Genomic DNA, 18,206 nt, shown 5'->3' on the forward strand with positions numbered 1-18,206 from the left:
CAGTTTAATATAGGGCCAACTGGCAAGGCATCATGTTCGCCAAACCACGAGCAAAAAAGGGGCTTATTCCTCCTCGTCTTAGTAGGAAGCGCAAGAATACTTCAGAAGTGGAACAAGTCTCATTCGACAATGACGCCCGCGAAGAGTACCTGACTGGCTTTCACAAGCGAAAGGTGCAGCGCAAAAAGAATGCACAAGAAGTTGCAACGAAGCGAGCGCGACAAGAGAAATTGGATATGCGCAAACAGGTACATCCTCCATTCCCACTACAAAGTTCTTCCGCTTTTCTTCGTTTAGCGCGACTGACAGGGTTTAACGCTTATAGGTACGAGACGAGCGACGCCAAGAAATGGAAGACCACGTCCTCCGTATCAACGAGATGTTAAAGGCATCTCTTGCTGCGACTGAAGGGAACGATGTCAACGCCGAGAATGAACAAGGTGAAGAGTGGGATGGGTTCCCCGATAAGCCGGAATTGGACATTGTCGACCACGAAGAGGAATACATAGACGAGGATCGGTATACAACTGTGACAGTCGAGACTGTATCAGTATCTCGCGATGGTCTATCCAAACCCGAGTTACCGAGCGAAGACGACGAGAGCAAGAAAAAAGAGGGGGATGAATCCGGAGAGCCAGAAGAGAGCAAAGAGCAAAAGCAGAACCGAAAGGCTCCGAAGCCCAAAAAGAAGCAATTTCGGTACGAATCGAAAACGGAAAGAGATTTCGAGAATCGGAAACAAAGAGCAAGGAACAAAGCCAAGCGAGGGATATAATGTGGATATGAACGGATTGGATTGATGCGTATATACCCGAAGAAAGAGCTGGCTAAATTATTACGAGACATCTGATATGTCGCTATGCATTCTGCCGAATTCGCAATAATTTACTTCGGAACGCAAATTCCACGTCACGGGTCTTCTCTTACCCGAGCGACACCAAAAACGCATGTACAAGGACCCTTCATTTTGCAACAACCTGATTATGTAGATTAGATGTTGCCAATTTCGAGCTGAAGATCTTCCAACTCCTTCTGGAGGCTGGTGTGCTTCTTGGCCATCTCCTCGTACTTTTGCTCCCACTGATCACGCTCGTTCTCGAGGGCCTGCACCTTGCGCTCGAAGTGGCCGGCCTTGACGTCGGTCTGGCGGAGCCTAAAGTCACTCATGTTAGCCAAGGCGAAGCAACGACCGGGAGACAGGCATTCTAGTGCAGGGCTAGTGCACTACTTACTTTTCGTTGGCGTCTCGCAGCGTCTTATCGGCGCTCTCAGCTTCCTCTTCCAGAAGCTGGAGTCGTCTCTGCAGAGTTTCGTTATGGGTTCCGTGTTGTTGGCCTTCGTCGGCAGCCTTCTTGAAGTCCTTGATAGCAGTCTCGAGTTTCTCGACCTCAGTCTCAAGAAGGTTATTCTTGTGCTGAAGTGAGGTGATGTCTTGCTCCTTGGAGAGGTTCTCTTGCTCCAACGTCTTGACCTTGCCCTGAAGCTCTTCGACCTTGCCAACAGCCTCGTCGGCCTCCAGGCGAAGCTGGTTCATTTTCTAGGCAAAGCTTCGTCAGCCAGACCGCTGACTCTCCCCACCTTAGCGGCATCGACTATGACTTTAGCAGATTTGACCAAACTTACCTCCTTGATGCGATCCATTTTGTATTTTTGATTATCCGACGAGCCGTTCAGATGAGCTTTGCAAATAAATTATACGACCGTGACGGATTGATCACGTTGTTTGAGTAGGCGGAGTTGGGAGCAGGGAAAAGGGGTGGGGTAGAGAGAAGTTGCCCCTCCATGCAGCAACAAGCAACCGCTCAGCCTCTGCCCACCCGCCCTGCTTGCCGGAACACGCGCCACAGCTTCGCCCGTTGCCTGGACAACAGTGCACTGATCACCGTTTGTCAACACCCCGAACTCTACCCTAGGCAATGAGTATCGTAAATCAACACCGCCCCCTATTATCTTGCATTTATCCTGTTACTGCCAACATCTTGCACACGTATTCTATTTCACAATAATTGCAGTAGAAATTGAATATTCTCTTCACTTCGAAACACGATGCTCGCGGCTCATCGGGATCAGGAGAATTTGGTGCACGCGCACCAGTCTTCCGCAAAACAGCAACCAAAGACGCCAGGCCCAAAATACCCGAAAACTCCTCTGGGGCGATTTGCAAGAAACGATGAGAACGTGCCGACAGCTTTTGCAAACAAGAGCTTCGGAGCTGGTACGATCAAGAATACGGCAAATGGCAAAGCCATGGCAAAGCCAGCCACCCAGAAGCACGCTTTGGCGACTCCTTTAGGTACGAGTCCTCACTATGAAATAGCTCAGTATACTTATAGCAAATTCAGGGAACAATTCGAGAGCTCCGCTTGGCAATAAAACAACAAACGCGAAAGCCAGGCCGAACCAATCGGCTAATGGCAAGGTGAAGCCAATCGAGTCTTCCCAATCGAAGCCTGGCGCCCAGCGACCCAAAGTACGACAGCATGAACCCGCGGCTTCAAAGTTTGAAGTGCAGCCCGATTTAGAGGATAGAAGGGACGAACAAGAACCAGAGTACGCCCCTCCGGCCCCTACTCCTTTACCATACCGATCAGACGTGCTTCCCGAAGGGGGCCTGACGTTTCGAGGGTTGAGCAAGGAGTATTTGCTGAAGGGCTATTACGAGAACTTTTACAATCCCATCGATGATAATGGTGTCTCACGCCTGGACAAGGCGTTTGACGACGAAATGAAGTCGGCACTGGATAAGGCTGTTGAACAAAATGATCGCGAATTCGAGGCTCTTGACTGGGGCGTACATGATGCTCGGGAAACCAAAGTCCCATTCCCTTCAAGGCAAGCGCTTCAGATTCCAGGGTTGAAGGCCGACGCCCAAAGGCCAAAGGCGGCTGCTCCCAGTGATCGCAAGCTGCACACAATGAGCTCTCGCAGGGCCGCATCTGCTCTGGCCATCCACTCTGACAGAGCTGGAAGCACGTTGTCGTCACGAGTGGCGCCCTCGGGACGACCTTCAGCTCAGCCTAGAACAGCCAAGTTATCAGCTATAGAGCCGCCCGGTACGACGACTGGTGAAGCAGCGTCACGTACTACTATTGGCTATAGTAAGGGCAGAACTGCATCCTCTATGATGCGCCCCCACCACCAAGCCAGCAAGAGCCTCAGCAAGCCGCCGGCTCGCCAGGTTTCGGACAAAAATTGGGATCTCACGATTACCCCTGCTCGTGCCCGCCTAGGCGCGCGCGAGCACAGCCCGGTGAAGAGTACCGAGCGTCCACAGTTCACTTCCATCTTCTACGACGATGGGGATGATGCGGAGCCTGTGACTCTCAGTGGTCCAGAAGTCGATTCTGATGACGACGAGGCGTTCGAGTTGAAGCTAGATTTTTAAGACAAAGGGGGCTTTCATATTCGAAAAGGAGAGCACGATAATATGGACAGGCGTTTAAACAAACACAGGCCGTCTCACTCACTTCACGGGGGGACTAATGATAGGCAGGTGTTCTTGATACTGATTTAAGAACGTTGTACATACGCATTAATTCGTAATATTCTCTTCCTCAAGTGAAAGCACCGCAGCCCCAAATTGGCTAAAACTGGTAGAGGTGGGCGGTAACGTTAGTTAGGAGAAGCCCCGGTGGGCGGCCAGCAAAGCTCAAGTTGGAGAGTAGTCAACGGAGCGAGTGGTTTTTGCATCATTTGTACTCTCCTCTTTGAATGCACTTGGCCTTTCCAAAATATCGACGTTTATTTCCATCATGCGCTTGGCTTTGTAAGGGCGGACAGCTTTAGAGTGACCTAATTGACGTTGAAGGCAGCGCCACAGGTACGAGAAGTGCGGGCCGGACAATTTATTACCCGTGTCCTGTCCCACTATGATGCCTGGTGCGGTGTGGAGTTTCTTCCACGCGCCTGAGATACCCAGAATGAAATCGCCATCCCTGGACGTGCCGCAAGTCGAGCATTCTCCCAAACTCCTCTCACTGCTTCCTGGCCGCAACACCGCCATACCCAGACTGAGATCACATCGCTAGTGGTCGCACACAGTGCCGCTATACGTCTCATTTGTCATATCAAAAATTTCGGCTCCGCGCCGCTTGTGCCCGCGCCGCAAAGCTACATTGCGCCTCGCTCCCTCAGGCTCTCTTTCCACCCAGTCGGTCGCGTGAACTGAACATTCGCGCTCGCATTAGAAGCTCTTACTACAAGCATCATACACAACAACCTTCCCCGACCATCTCGTTCCTTTCCGCGGTATAATGATCGAAGCACGCCATAAAAGATAGCAGGAGCGCATCGGCACGATGACTCGCCCGCCACCAGGCGTGAGCTTCGCGCAATTCTTCCCCAATGCTCCGAAAGTCAGAGCCGAGGCGCAAGGCCGGAATGATCGCGATAGAACAAGGCAAATAACTGATGATGCCTGCTCATCTACATCCAGTGCCGTAACCCATGACACGGGGTTGAACGCCGCCTCGCGGTCACAAGTCAACGGGGGGGGCGCCATGCCGACACGCCAGGACTCCCCGCTTGGCGATATTCCCAGCACTGTTGACTCTAACAGCTCACACGCGAGCTCGTCGTCGTCGGTTTTCAGTAGTGCTGCGACTCGGCTACCCACCCCCAGCGCCTCCCGCGTCTCTCATATGCCCTCCGTCTCATCACCTCTTCATCACTCTCATTCAACAACCTCATTGGCACAGGATCCGATACCTTTGAAGACTGAAAGATCACCGAATGGGTCGGGCTCGAGATCTCACCCTCCGCCTAACGATGTGATGGGTATAGAACGTGAGATTGCTCGAGAGCCGTGGCCTTCTGTCAAAGGCAAAAGGTGCACATACGACCCGATTCTCGATCGTTTGCGCAACAGAGCCGTCAGCAAGACGGCGAAGCCTGTCTTCAAAGAATTTGGGCTCGATGATACACCTACACCTCAAGATCCGCGCCTAGCGAAAGGCGGCCGCTTAGGCTATATCAATACCGATTTCTATCTACCACGATCGCGCTTCTGTCCCGCCCCAGAAAACCTGAAGCCATACGCCTACGATCCCAAGACTTCTATTGGCCCCGGGCCTCCGACACAAATCGTTGTCACAAGATACAACCCGCTGATTCCTTTCAACAAAGTCACCGCCATATTCGCTACATTTGGCGATATTGCCGAAAGTAGCAACAAAATGCACCCCGAGACCGGTAGCTACCTCGGGTTTGCTACCATCCGGTACCGTGACTCCAAGCGAGCCGATCGGCCCCCGATATCTGCTATCGACGCAGCGCGACGAGCCGTTCAGGCTCGAGGGATCAAGGTAGACTCTGAAATGGTCAAGGTCGACTATGATCCTGAGGGTAGAAGAAGTCGCAGAATGCTTGAGGGTCACTTACGCCGTGACCGAGAGAAACTTGATAGAGAAAAATTGGCACACGCTGCGCTTGTCGCAAAAGCGTCTGCAGATCCCAGGCCACCTCCCAGCTCCTTCTCTAGGCCACCACCGACAGGTCCAAAAGGGCCAACTACTTCGCGGCCTTTACAGCCACCAACAATACAACCTAACCCGCCTCCTGCGGCTGTAAACCGTGCTCCGACAAACCTCGAGCCGAAGGACATATCTACCCAACTTGCGAATGATCCTTACATCTTCATTGATTGTGAAAGTGTCCCGTTGCTTACAAGCATTCTGCCGCACATGAAGAAGCGATTAAAGAACTACGCGTTCGACGACATTCGGATCGACAAAACCGGCTATTATGTCCTTTTTAAGAACTCCTTCACTGGAAAGATGGAGGCTGAACGTTGCTTTCGAGCTGTCAATCACACTGAGTTCTTCACCTACAACATGTCCATGCAGCTATGCTTGCCGAGAACACGAGCTGTGACGCCTGTGGATCGCAAAAGAAGTCCGAGTCCTGAACGCAACACACGCCGGGCGCAGCAGCTCAAAGCCGAAGAAGATCTTGCTCGACGCCGACGAGAGGACGAAGCCGACATTGAAGAAGAGAGGAAACAGAGAGCTAAAAACTTCGATCCCGTCATGGAGGCCGTCCAAGTTGTGCAACGAGAGATGATGGAGCATTTGATTCGTCACATACGAACGCAAGTTGCCGCTCCGTCACTCTCGGACTTTCTTGATCCAGCCAATCACACCGCGAAGCGTCGTCAGCTCAATATTGACATGACTGAGGAAGACGATGATGCCACTTTGACAGATGCGTTTGATACATCCAGAATGGGAACTCCAAACTCGCGCGCGGATCCTATCGAGCGCAGAACTGGGAGGTTTGAGGTCAAGTCATTGCCAAAGATCCGCAAATCCAAGACCAAGGGAACAGCACATCGCAGCACGTCTATGGCCCCATTTGCGCGGAAGCGAGGTTCCGTTCCTAGGCCAGCCTTTAGATCTCTACATCACCGTCTCAAGAGCTTCGACAGTGATTTTGAGTCGGATGACGATACGGATGCAAAGACTCTCGCGGCGGTTGAGGCTGAAGGGGTCCTCTCTCGCCCACAAAGCCGCATGAGCACGGATGAAGATAGTTGGGCTCCGGGCGAAGAAGATTCCATGACGGAAGCCAGCCTAGCATTAGTCGACAAGTCTTTGTCAAAGAAGCGAAAGCTCGTTTCGGCCGCTGATATGGCATCGAAACGTCAGAAGAAGCTAGATGATGATTCCTTCGCCGTCAAGTTTGACGATGTCACGATGGAACTAGTTGAAGACATGGCCGCCGAAGCTGATGTGGCCGATGATAATGACAGCAGTCTTTCGAGATCGCAAACGCCGCTATCAAGTGTTCCCAAGGGAGCAAAGAAGAAAACCGTCAAGCCGAGGTCAGCCATTGCAAGACAGGCTCTGGAAGAGCAGGAGATCTCGTCCCAGAACGCAGAGGACGAGGACACGCCAGAGGTCCAAACTCTACCCACAAAGTCCACCCCAGCGCCGCAAGAGCCACAGAAGTACGACGAGCGGATATTTTCGACGGAGCCACTCTCCAAAGCACTTCGCCTGCCGGATAGCTTCAAGCCTGATATTTCTGCGCTTGAGCTTCTACGACTTGGTGCGAAAGACAGTCCTGATCTGGCAAAGCTAGGGAGGAGGTTCCAGACCGCCGAGATTGGCAACGCCGATATCTGGCTTTGGCAAAAGCAGCGAATCCGAGAACTAAACGCAGGTGGCCCATCTGTGCAAAAGCCGGTATCGATAAGTGGATACTATGTTCCAAATCCTACAGGCTGTGCACGAACAGAAGGCGTCAAGAAGATCCTCAACTCTGAAAAGTCCAAGTATCTGCCTCATCATATCAAGGTCCAGAAGGTGCGCGAAGAGCGGGCAGCGCGCGTGAAGAATGGCAAAGACGGTGTGAATACTACAATGGACGCTTCGAAGATTGCAGCGGAGAAAATGATTGCAAAGGGCAACTCAAGAGCCAACCGAGCAACCAATCGTCGATATGTCGCAGACTTGAACGATCAGAAGAAGACTCTTGGACAAGACTCTGATGTATTCAAGTTCAACCAGCTTAAGAAGCGGAAGAAGCCCGTGAAGTTTGCCAGATCTGCTATTCATAATTGGGGCTTGTATACCATGGAAGACATCCATAAGGATGACATGATTATCGAGTATGTGGGCGAAGAAGTCCGTCAGCAGATTTCGGAGATTCGCGAAAATCGATACCTCAAGAGTGGCATCGGCAGCAGTTACTTGTTCCGCATCGACGAGAACACTGTCATTGACGCAACGAAGAAGGGTGGTATTGCGCGGTTCATCAATCACAGCTGCATGCCAAACTGCACAGCTAAGATCATCAAGGTCGAGGGCAGCAAGCGCATTGTCATCTATGCCCTTCGCGACATCACTACGAGTAAGTTTGTGAACATGGTCTTGCCACGCAACAACGGCTAACAGAAGCGTCTTGTAGACGAAGAACTGACATACGACTACAAATTCGAACGTGAGATTGGCAGCCTGGACCGAATCCCATGTCTGTGTGGCACCGCAGCATGCAAGGGGTTCCTCAACTAGCTGTCATCGTCGCACTTCTGCCTAGCAACGGTTGCGGCAGGTTGTACTTTACCATACTCGGCCCCCTACATAATCACAGCTGGAGAGGGATTGGGAACACATGATTGTAATAAGAGGAGGGAGGGAATATACTGGGCGGCATTGTGCAATTTGGAATAACTACGGCAAAAAGACGTTGTATCTGATTTACCTCGACTGAATCTTGGTTGTTCTCGGCGGCGTTTAGGATGCAAGCAAGGCATGTAACGGCTGGGTCTTTGGGAGGCAAAATACGGCGACAAAAACATTGGTTCCTTTCTCATTTCTCCGTTCCCATTCGATCTTTTGATTTTTGAGTGCGTCTCCAGCCGCGTTTGGCTCTTTTATCTTTTCTCTTTCTTCGTTCATTTCGTTTTCAACAACATGTTGGTCGGGCGGTAATAAAAACGCAAATCGACAGGTAACATCATTAGAGTGGTTTATAGCCCGGCGTCAGAGGCGCATGCGGGGAGGAAGGGTCTGTCTCGGTTTTATGTGAGCTCCTTTGAGGGCTTTTCTTTTCGTAGAGGTATCAATGGCTGGCCTGGCTACATCGAGGCCGTTTTGTACATGTACAAGTATCCATTTAAGTTGATTTCAGTTGATTTCAGTTGAAGCGAAACTCAGACAGCGGCTCGCAAGTTAAACTTGTCTGCTGCAAGAGACCAATCACATCATGTAGTTTTGCCAAGGATGACGAGCAAAGATGTATGCAAAGGTGAGAATGTGACTTGTACGTATCATGCATCGTTTCTCTATATGAAATACACGGCAATCAATCCCTCTGCCGCAGTTGTATGCGGGCAGGCGGCTTTCCGTCAACTATCCCTCCTCGTTCCGCTAGGCGTGAGGACTCACTTAGACTCGGTGCCGCTATCCAGCGCGCGAGGTCCTAGCATCCAGTCTGACATGGATAGCCACTCGCTCCAGTTTGACTCGGCACGTTGGATTTCCAGCTCCGTTACGCCCTGCAGGGGCCGAAGGAACGGGACATTCTGACCGCCGGCAATGTCGTAGCTCGACTTGACCGTAACCCAGTTGTCCGACTTGGCAGCGAACAAGAAATTTCTCCTCTCCATCTCGTGGATCTGCCCGACTCCCTCGCTCCACGCGTCCCCGAAAAACCCGTGCAGGACGGCGGGCGTGTCGAAGCCGGTGGCGACCAGGCGGCGGACATAGGGCACGAGGGTCACGGGGCCGATCGAGAGCCCAGCCTGCCTCGTGTCGGCCTCGGCGGCCGCGGTTTCGCGGCTCCGGGCTTGTTGAAAGGGAAGCAGGATGTTCACAAAGGCTGCCACTGCCTGCACTGGGGCGGTATGCTGAGCATGGCGGATGAAATGGTTCTGGCACTCTCGAAATTTGGGGTACCAGTCGAAAAGGTCAAATTGTGATTCTTGAAAAGGCTACATGTCAACGAGGTTGGTTGAGCAGTTAGTATCGGCAGTTTTGGCTTGGCTTGAACTCGATGAGCCGCCGTCAAGAGGGTGGCAGATGCTGGACAGCTTACATGTTGAAAAGCCGTCGGCATTGGACCTGATCTCCTCTGGTCGCGCTCTCGACTTTGATTCTGTATTTTCCTGACAATGTAGCTTCTCAAACACGGCTGGTTGGGGTCAGACTGCTCGTATACTACGAGTGTCTAGTCATGCTCCGAGGAGTGGCGGTATGACTAGGAAGGAGATGGTATCGCGTAGCGACTGCTGGTCTGGTATCGCTGGACGCAGGAATGAGACGAGGCAATTACAACTAGCAAAGTCGTTTAGACGGCTCACAGTGGTCTTGATTTCACTCAGCGTAGAGACAGACGTGTTTTGGTGTTCTTGGGCGTCTTTGGTGATGTTGAAAACGGGCCATGCGAGTGTGCAAGAGAACAATGGGCCCTAGAGGGACAAGTAGGATATCTGTACTTTTGAGGTTGTGGAATTCTGAATCGTCCGTCTTGGCTCATGAAATGATGAGTAATTAGTTTGATTGCGAAGGGCAGGTAGGGTCCTGATATACTTTCATCACGCACGTAACGTGCGTACATTGTATGCTGTACCTAGGCGCTTCTCAGGTCGCCCTTACGAGGGCCAATCCGAGAGCCGGCGCGCCACAAGGCTCCCCCTCTTCCCATGAAGCAAGCGAATTGCATGGGTTTGGTTTACGAATTTGGTCAGAAAAGGAAGCACATGCATCTCGCAACAGCGCGGGGCACGAGTGGTGGAGAAACAGTGACGATGAGGTGGAAGGAGGGGGGGGGGGGGGGTTGTCGAGGTCTTTCAGGTCTCATGCAACTATTTGCAGCCACGCCTCCAATATATGGGCTTGAAAAGATTCCTTGAAGAACTAATGCTAGCATCATCCGTAGCTTGTGGCTTCTTCTACCCTGGCCGGAGTGACATTTGTGGCTGGATGGATGTGGGAAAGGGAGCAAGCAGATCGATCTCATGCCATCTTCTGGTCATGATAACACCTGCAACCTGCCAAATGCAATGCCTGCATGCCCCTCTTCAACCCTTGTCAACCTGGGATGAGACATCAAGGAATGAAGACTTGTCCATGCCATGGCCATGGTGGCGGTCCACCTCCCGTTGGCAGAGCAGGTACTCTGGATGGGATTCAGATAACTAGTTATTGAGTTCCCATATGTATTTATCTCATTTTAGCCATTCCGAGGCTTTGCCTCCGAGCAGGGGTTTGGGGGGAGGGGGGTCAGCCGTGATTTGCGATTTGCATGAACCCGTTGCAACGCTACGATCTCGCCCAAGAAAATGTGACTGGTCGAGTGGTCATGACCTCTGTTACGACTTTGGCTCGAGAGCCGTGGCGGCAGCCAATGTGACGTCTCATGCTCATGGCCCCTTCTGCCCGTCGTTGTTCAAGTAGTTACGGCTTGTAACTATCAACTCACGGCGGCGAATCAATTGGTCTTGCTTGAGCAATTTTCAGCAGTGCCGCACCTGGCGCAGTGGCTTTCTAGTTATCGAGTAGTCACCACTGAGTTGGGGCATTGTATTTTTGATTCATGTATTTGCTTTTTCTCTTCATCTCAAGTCCGGAAAGAGAACCAGCTGCATTACTTTCTCGCGTACACCGACCGACCACAATCAAAGCAGAGAAATCATCTGGCTGCAGCAGCCTGTAGATACTCGGCGAGTCCCATCCAATTCATTCAAGCACGGTGCGACTACACGAGCACGCCGTCAGACTCGGGCAGGTGTTTCTCGCAACGTAGGTGCTCACTGTGCTCTGCGAGACAAGTTGGCACTTCTTTCAGAACTACACAAAGCGCTTTGAGAAAGCTGCCTCTTGAAATCGATCAGCAGAGTGCGACATTGAGACTTCAGCCTAGCGGACCGGCATGTGTCACTGATGTGCGGCTACTCCGGACGCCTCACTCCTTCACCTCGCACGCCGGCTGCCAGCGGCAGGCAACCTGTGTAAATTAATACTCGGAAGAATTGTAGGAAGAGAAGGCTGATGGGTCATGTAACTATTTCTGGAGTGCAGCTCAAGGTGTGCTGCCTCTTTCGTTTCCTAGTTAACTAGCCTTGCATGAACACCTCGGAAGCGGTTCCACTACCCTAGAAGGTAGAAGGAAGAGACGTGTGCAACTTTCAATCTCGTTTGTCACTAACTACATAGTGACTTAACATGGGACTTTTATTATTCAAACGTCGCTAATCAAGTCCCAAGCATCTGGTCACTCCATCCCAGCAGCTTGAGCGTTGTGAGCCGCCACTAGTTAGAGAAGGGAGGAAGGGTGGGTGTGCCGGCATTGTCCGTCGCTACTAACTACCTGTAGTTAGTTACCTGTCGATAACTACTGTAGGTAGGTAGTTGACTATTAATTAGTTGGTCCAATCATCACCAAGATGCCAGGGTTGAACAACGCGCCGACGCGTCCCGGCTGGTCTTCTTTTTAACTTGGTCATCGTGATATCGTAACGCTCAGCCTCGGCGTTGCCGACTGGCGCTCCCCCTCCCCTCACGGAGTTGTCTCGCTCCCTCTATGACTTGGTTCAAGGGTTGGCACACGTTGTCCGGGACATTCACCCGGTTCACTGGGAGGCCTGTTTGAACAAGTGCCTCCCCCGCACCACTTCAGCTGAAGAGCCCTGGACACAACCATGGGACAACCAACCAATGAACCATCCAAGTGGTTTGACCTGCAGAATCTCGCATCATGCGATACGTGGCGGCACGCTAGTGACAATCTCATTGCCAGTTGGTGAGTGACCTGGTCTTTAGTTACGTGGGCGCTGTGCAGGGGCAGCGAGTGTCGCTGGCGGTTCTCCAGGTTGACAGAGGTGAGACTTGACTGTGGCTGAATCCATTCATCACGTCCGAAACCCGAGGCTTTCGTCATCTTGCCCACAGCTGTCAAAACAGCCTGCCAAGACATTTGTGCTTTTGTTGCTAAGCCAATGTTGTGCCTTCAAAGCCAAAGCCCAAGAAGCTCTAACTAGTCCCCGGTAAGTAAAAAGCTCCGGCCAAAGGACGCCTTGGCGCGCCGATGTTGGCTGTCTCTCACTTTGCGGCTGCTTATTAGGTATATTCACTCCATCTCCTGCTTCTCCTATGAACTAAATAATTATTTTACTACTTTATTTTTCATCACTACGTAATTTCTTTTGCTTGCCGCGTTCCAAAGTCAAGTCGTCGCTACTCCAGCACTGCCGAGGTACATGTTTGTTTGCGCGTTTGCTGCATCGTTGTGCAACTCTGGCGATGCATAATGAACTGAGTTTTTTGCCCTTCAGATTTGTGCTATCCCATACGTAGATGGACTCCATCTGCATAACAAACATTTTCGCTTGTCCGTATTCCTGCAAAACTGGTAGCAAATGGCCACAACCACTCCGCCCACCAGGGATGCCGGCCACGTTCCCTTTGCAGCATTCGCGACGCCAATATCATCTACATTTCTTGCTACCTCGTTTGAAACATGCGGTTTCGTCTCCGGAGATGCATGTGAGAGCCGACTTGCAACAAGTCCGCGGAATTTAGGCTTGCGACTAACCATCATTACAGTACTTCCCTTGGTTTGCTACCACGGACAACGATGTGCCCGCGACACGAATCGAAACCTCTTCGGCTGCTGTTCGGTCGGCCAGAACGGCCGGTGCGAGCTATCTACCCGCTGTTTGGACAGAAAGCAGTCCCTCGCCGAGGACAAAATTGGCCGTCTGGATCTCGTCTGGTAGGCTTTGCAAGCACCGATTTTGCACATGTCGTCTGGCCAGTCCCTCTCACATTTTGAACTGCAGCTCGAATACAGAAGCTCCATACTGTAAGACAGACATTATCCACGACGATGACGAGTTGCAGGGGTATTCTCTGTACATTTGCGACACCAATCAGGCCGCCGAGGTGATTCTTCGGCACACCAGAGGCGTCGTCACGCCGTCACCATTCACCCCGACGACAACATTACCTAGTCAAGGGACTCGAGTGGTTTCAGTCTCCCCCAGCCCAGATTATTACAACGTCCCGGTTGGAGCGTCACTTTCGTCGTCTGCTATCATCGGCATATCAGTGGGCAGCCTTGGTAAGTAGACGAGGGACGCTCCGCAGGCCGGTCATGCCAGGACTAACCCGACTTAGCTGCTGTTCTACTTTTGTTGCTCATCATTTGGTCGCTACTATTTCGGAAAGCTAGAGTCTCGATGTCCGAGGGTGCGGTGCCCCGCGATGGTGCATATGACGACAGACAAGAGTATTCTGGGCCAAGAATCGTGGCTTCTGAGTCCCAGCTCTCCGAACTACCGGCTGCTTAGCAAACGAGGCCGATATCTGCACCAAGCAAGGAAAAAAATGCAACTTGACCAATGTAATTCTGGGAGGCTATTCAACTAGGCGGAATCAAGAAGCCTGCCTACGCGCTTGCCAGTGCTTTCCCGATCAAAACCTTTGCCCTGTCGCTCAACTTCATTTCCAGCGCAATCTCTCTGCCTCGCGGGCTCATCTTGCCCCAAGTCTTGCTCAGAATGTTGATCATTTTGTCTTCATCAACGTCATCGCGCTTCTCAAAGTCATCAAAATGATTGTCCAAAAAAACGAGGCAGGCGACATCCTCTAGGGCCTGCGCCTCGGGGTCCGAGTCGAGCTTCTCTTTTCGGATCAGCGCCGCAACGCGAGCGCGGTCTTCTTCGGGAATGGCTGGCTGTATCGCAGAGGTGCCGAGCAAGTCTACTACTTGGGAGGCGGCCTGTGCCTTTTGCTTTGCGCGCCAGGTCAAGTACCCTGGTCGGGTCATGGGGAATGAATCTCGTGGAATTTCCCAGCTATTGAGTAGGGTTTGTATCAGTAACTCGTATTTTTATAGCTCTGTTGTAGTGTCGCCGTCATCATTCAGAAGGGCATGCACGCCTGTGCCTGGGCACCAACCGTCAAATAGACATTCTGAGTTGTCGTACCGTCTAAAGTGTTGCGCACGGCATGCGACTTGTAAGACGGGGGAAGCCTCTGGACAGCGAGTTGCCAGCCACGAGGTCATTTTCTTGGCATAGTGTAGCTCATAGGGCACCTTTTCGTCGCCGACATTCTTTGCCTCGCGCTTATCTTGCGCATGCGCATCGTCAATGAGCTCGAGAGCCTGCGCAAACTGGGCTGGTAATTTCGGAAGTACAGGCGACATTCTGCTGCTCTTGAAAACCTTACTGTGTGTATAAATAATATCGTGTTGACTCCTTGGTGACAGGTTGTCAACGCAGTAGGTTGATTAAACAATCCGCAATCGGCGTCCGGCAATTGGTCAACTCGTGCCAGATGACTCAGCTGTTTCGGCATGCCGTGTCCTGCAAAAGGTCAGAAACATAAGGCTTGATTCATTTAATGATAAAAATATAAAAATACAAAAAAATAGAAGGGCCTCCAAGAGAAATAGTCTGTAATCATAGGCAGGTAACCACTGATGCACTTGTAGCGCAGTCAAGCGCGAAGAAGCGCCGTGACAGATAAGCAAACGGAGCCTGGCCAATGCCTCTCCGTGCAGCGTTCCCGTAATGCCACCTGCAAACCACCCCCGCCTCACATTTGAGCTTAATCTCGTGTGATTAATCCTTTCGTTACAATACTGGGTCACTTTTGACTCCTGTTCAACTCGGCAGCAGACATGGCCAAGGATGAAGCTTCCAACGAAGTGGGGTCTGATGCCTGCTCAAACTCATCAAACTATGAGAATGAAGACAGTGACACTTCTCAAAGCTGTTCAGAAGGCTCGTCCGAGGTGGATTCCTCCAGCGACCAAAATCCATCAAGCAGCGCCTCGAGCAAAGAGGCACGTTTGGCAGAAGAAGTATGTCTGAAACGGAAGCAGCCAAGAGACTCTAGCTGTTCAGGGAGCTCGGAAGAGCAGTCTTCTAGCTGCTCGGAGAGCTCATCTTGCGAATCCAGCAAATGTTGTCTCGAGTCAGAATGTTGCGCCGCCGCGAACTCGGTGTCGAGCTCGGAGGACACAGAAAGCCATGCAACAGAATCGTCTACAGACGTAACGCCGTCCGAAGAGTCATCCAAAACTGAAAAGGTGGAAGAGAGCAACAAGAAAAATAAAAATCACCCCAAGTCTCGAGAAGGTGCAATAGCAAAGGAGGACAAGTCTGGGTGGTCGCTCTCGGAAGATGCCCTTCTCCGGTCCATGAAGGAAGCCAACGACGGCCTGAGCTGGGAAGACATTGGCAACAGCCTCAGCCGAGGCAAAAACGAATGCAAAAGTCGATGGAAAGCCATCAAGAATCTGCTTTCGCCAGATGCACTCTCCGAGAATGGCGCAAAGCGTAACGCAGAGCCCGCAACGCAGCCGCCGACCGAAGCACAAGCCGTCCCCGCCGTGAACAGTGATACCAAGGCTGCAGCACCTACCGAGGAGCAAGAAGCGGCAGACAGAGGCTCAACGCCAGAAGAAGACCTAACCGAGAGTGACCGTCAGCAGCAGTACTGGTACGAGCACATAGGGCGGCCCCTCTACCCGGCGTCCCTCCGGGTCGAGCCCGACGCGCACTTTTCGCCGAGCGACTGCCGCGTGCTCGAAATGGCCGACGCGCGCTACCGTAGCACGCGCTGGCTGGAGACGCAAGCGCGCTTCTACAATGAGACGGGGCGCATGGTGCCGCTGGAAGTGATTCGGAGAAAGTGCGAGGACGCGGCGGTCAGGACCGAGGCAGACATTGATGGCTGGCTGAAAAGCATTTCTAACAAGTAAACGAAAAACACGGTGGTGTAGTTATTGTTAGAGCAGAAGCATGGTTAGGATTCAATATATAATATATATATATATTCAGTCTCGCTTCAGTCATTGACGGGCCCTTTTATACACATTATATTGCACAGAGCCGTACATGGTAGTACGAGGTGTTCGTCATCCTCCAAGACAATCGAGGACAACATGAATTGTAAGTATCGCGACGCGATGACCCATTCAAAGGTAGATGAACAGTGCTCGAAACCTCGAGCCCGATCCTTTGGGCATATATACAGCGTCCCTTCGCCGAAAACGCCTTATTCCCGGTATTTTTTCTATGTCCGACAAAACTCCTTCCAATGCTCAATAGGAAGTCCAACATGCTAAAGCCAGATGCCCCGTGATTGGCGTAGGCGTATCATTGTGTAATGTAGGTAGAAGAGAACAGAGGCGTGATCTGGGTAATAAAAGGGGAGCGGGAGATTATATGGCGTTTTCCATTCCTGGCAGTAGTCTCGCAGTTGGTGGCGTGGAAGGAGTGACCTCGACACGTTTCCCCTTTGTGACAGAGCTGGTGGTGCCTAACCCTCTCTTCATCATCTTGCCGAGCACCGTAACTAGTTCACAGGCGTCTCGAAACATGTCGTCGTCCATGCCCTCTGTCGCGTCGTAGACCTCGGCAACAGTCTTTTTGGCAAGTTGTCGGCTCGCTTCGGCATCGTGAACGCACTCATATAGAAAGGCGGCATATTCGGTTTTAACGGAGAGCCGCAACGAGTGTGAGCCCCAGAGCAATTGGTCGGCCAAATCCATCGCTTCTTGAAAGTATTCGTGGGCTTTTGGCAGATAGTCCTTTTCGGGCAGTAGAAATGACGGGGGTAGAAGCGCAACTTGCGTCTCAAAGCCGGGTGGTGGCCCGACAGGTCCGCCTTCTAGCGCATGGGTAGGCTGAACAGAAGACGAGCGAGAAATGGGATCGCCATCGACACCAAGCAGCCCGTGGTTGTCCTTGTAGATTGGTGCAAAGGCAGCAGATATCGCCTCCGGGGTCCAGCTACCAATGGTTGACACAGGTGGCGAGTTGTGGAAGAGAACAAATATGTGATGAAAGCTGGCACGAAGCTTGTAGGCTAGGACCTTGAGCTCGACATAGTTGCCAACCATAGGAATGACATATTGCTGTAGCATGACAAGGCCCTCGCGTGAGAGCCATAGGATGTGTAGAATACGTCGGAGGAAAAGAGGTGATGTAACAGGCGTGGGTTTGCGCTGCTTCTTGGCAGCGACGAGTTGCTCGGCGAGGTTCAGTGAGAGGCCGAGAATTTTGAAGAGCATAGAGGATAACAAGGGATTGTCGTGCTCGACAGCTCTGGCCAGTCTGCCAAGGAACTTTTGATCAACCTCGGAAGACGCCATCCAGTAAGTTGTAAGACCCGATACAAGCTGTTCCGGCAGCCGTGTGCCCGAATTCCCCAGAGACTGGTGCTGGGGATACTGTGGCGCCGGGTCAACTGAGCTGGCAGGGCCAGGAGGCACTGGAAAAGACGATTATTTAACAGACTGAGCAGTAAGATGAGGCTATGCAAGAGAGAGGAGCAGGGCGGTTTGAAAGTCAACAACGTTTGGCCGTTCCCACACTTGGGCCTTTTTAAGGCCAATAGGTGCGGCCCGAGCCCTGGCAGTGCGGCGCTAGAGAGGCAAGCGATGTATGTAGGAGAACAACGACAGTTGGCGGGCGGTGATTGGGTCCGGGGACGTACCAGCGGCAGCTGTGGGAGGCCAATGATGATGAAATGAGGCGAGACGGGGCCGAAGAGGTATTGGGGGGGGGGTTCAAAGCTGCTGTGACAACGACAAAAGCAATTGCGGGCCGCGTTGATCAAATACAACAGGGGAACTGGCATGGGCGGATGGACAAGCAAGCAACAGAGGCGGTAAAGAGGGAAGCGAGGGGGAAGAAAAAAAAGGAGACCAGTGTGCAGGCTAACCTTGGGGTTGAAGCTCTACGGCAG

The 18,206-nt window shown here is 52.0% G+C and overlaps 8 protein-coding genes across 8 annotated transcripts; 4 read left to right on the forward strand and 4 right to left on the reverse strand.

Moving 5' to 3' along the window:
• Positions 1-32: 32 nt before the first annotated feature.
• On the forward strand, positions 33-775 carry CCM_03916 (protein required for cell viability Rrp17; the record flags this gene model as incomplete). Its single annotated transcript, XM_006669064.1, has 2 exons — positions 33-248; positions 326-775. 2 exons carry the CDS (start codon positions 33-35, stop codon positions 773-775), a joined length of 666 nt encoding a protein of 221 aa, XP_006669127.1.
• Positions 776-990: 215 nt separating this feature from the next.
• On the reverse strand, positions 991-1,641 carry CCM_03917 (tropomyosin, putative; the record flags this gene model as incomplete). Its single annotated transcript, XM_006669065.1, has 3 exons — positions 991-1,153; positions 1,233-1,537; positions 1,624-1,641. 3 exons carry the CDS (start codon positions 1,639-1,641, stop codon positions 991-993), a joined length of 486 nt encoding a protein of 161 aa, XP_006669128.1.
• Positions 1,642-2,046: 405 nt separating this feature from the next.
• On the forward strand, positions 2,047-3,385 carry CCM_03918 (uncharacterized protein; the record flags this gene model as incomplete). Its single annotated transcript, XM_006669066.1, has 2 exons — positions 2,047-2,293; positions 2,343-3,385. 2 exons carry the CDS (start codon positions 2,047-2,049, stop codon positions 3,383-3,385), a joined length of 1,290 nt encoding a protein of 429 aa, XP_006669129.1.
• A 1,114-nt stretch (positions 3,386-4,499) lies between these two features.
• Positions 4,500-8,012, forward strand: CCM_03919 (histone-lysine N-methyltransferase; the record flags this gene model as incomplete). Its single annotated transcript, XM_006669067.1, has 2 exons — positions 4,500-7,851; positions 7,909-8,012. 2 exons carry the CDS (start codon positions 4,500-4,502, stop codon positions 8,010-8,012), a joined length of 3,456 nt encoding a protein of 1,151 aa, XP_006669130.1.
• An 872-nt stretch (positions 8,013-8,884) lies between these two features.
• Positions 8,885-9,558, reverse strand: CCM_03920 (uncharacterized protein; the record flags this gene model as incomplete). Its single annotated transcript, XM_006669068.1, has 2 exons — positions 8,885-9,433; positions 9,538-9,558. 2 exons carry the CDS (start codon positions 9,556-9,558, stop codon positions 8,885-8,887), a joined length of 570 nt encoding a protein of 189 aa, XP_006669131.1.
• A 4,332-nt stretch (positions 9,559-13,890) lies between these two features.
• CCM_03921 (glutamyl-tRNA synthetase) lies at positions 13,891-14,652 on the reverse strand (the record flags this gene model as incomplete). The annotated part of the gene is made up of 2 exons (XM_006669069.1): positions 13,891-14,299; positions 14,432-14,652. 2 exons carry the CDS (start codon positions 14,650-14,652, stop codon positions 13,891-13,893), a joined length of 630 nt encoding a protein of 209 aa, XP_006669132.1.
• Positions 14,653-15,129: 477 nt separating this feature from the next.
• On the forward strand, positions 15,130-16,215 carry CCM_03922 (uncharacterized protein; the record flags this gene model as incomplete). Its single annotated transcript, XM_006669070.1, has 1 exon — positions 15,130-16,215. One exon carries the CDS (start codon positions 15,130-15,132, stop codon positions 16,213-16,215), a length of 1,086 nt encoding a protein of 361 aa, XP_006669133.1.
• Positions 16,216-16,677: 462 nt separating this feature from the next.
• On the reverse strand, positions 16,678-17,610 carry CCM_03923 (14-3-3 protein; the record flags this gene model as incomplete). The annotated part of the gene is made up of 1 exon (XM_006669071.1): positions 16,678-17,610. The coding sequence occupies one exon, from the start codon at positions 17,608-17,610 to the stop codon at positions 16,678-16,680; it is 933 nt and encodes a 310-aa protein (XP_006669134.1).
• Positions 17,611-18,206: the final 596 nt, after the last annotated feature.

The sequence above is a fragment of the Cordyceps militaris genome, assembly GCF_000225605.1.
Source record: "Cordyceps militaris CM01 unplaced genomic scaffold CCM_S00003, whole genome shotgun sequence".
NCBI lineage: Eukaryota > Fungi > Ascomycota > Sordariomycetes > Hypocreales > Cordycipitaceae > Cordyceps > Cordyceps militaris.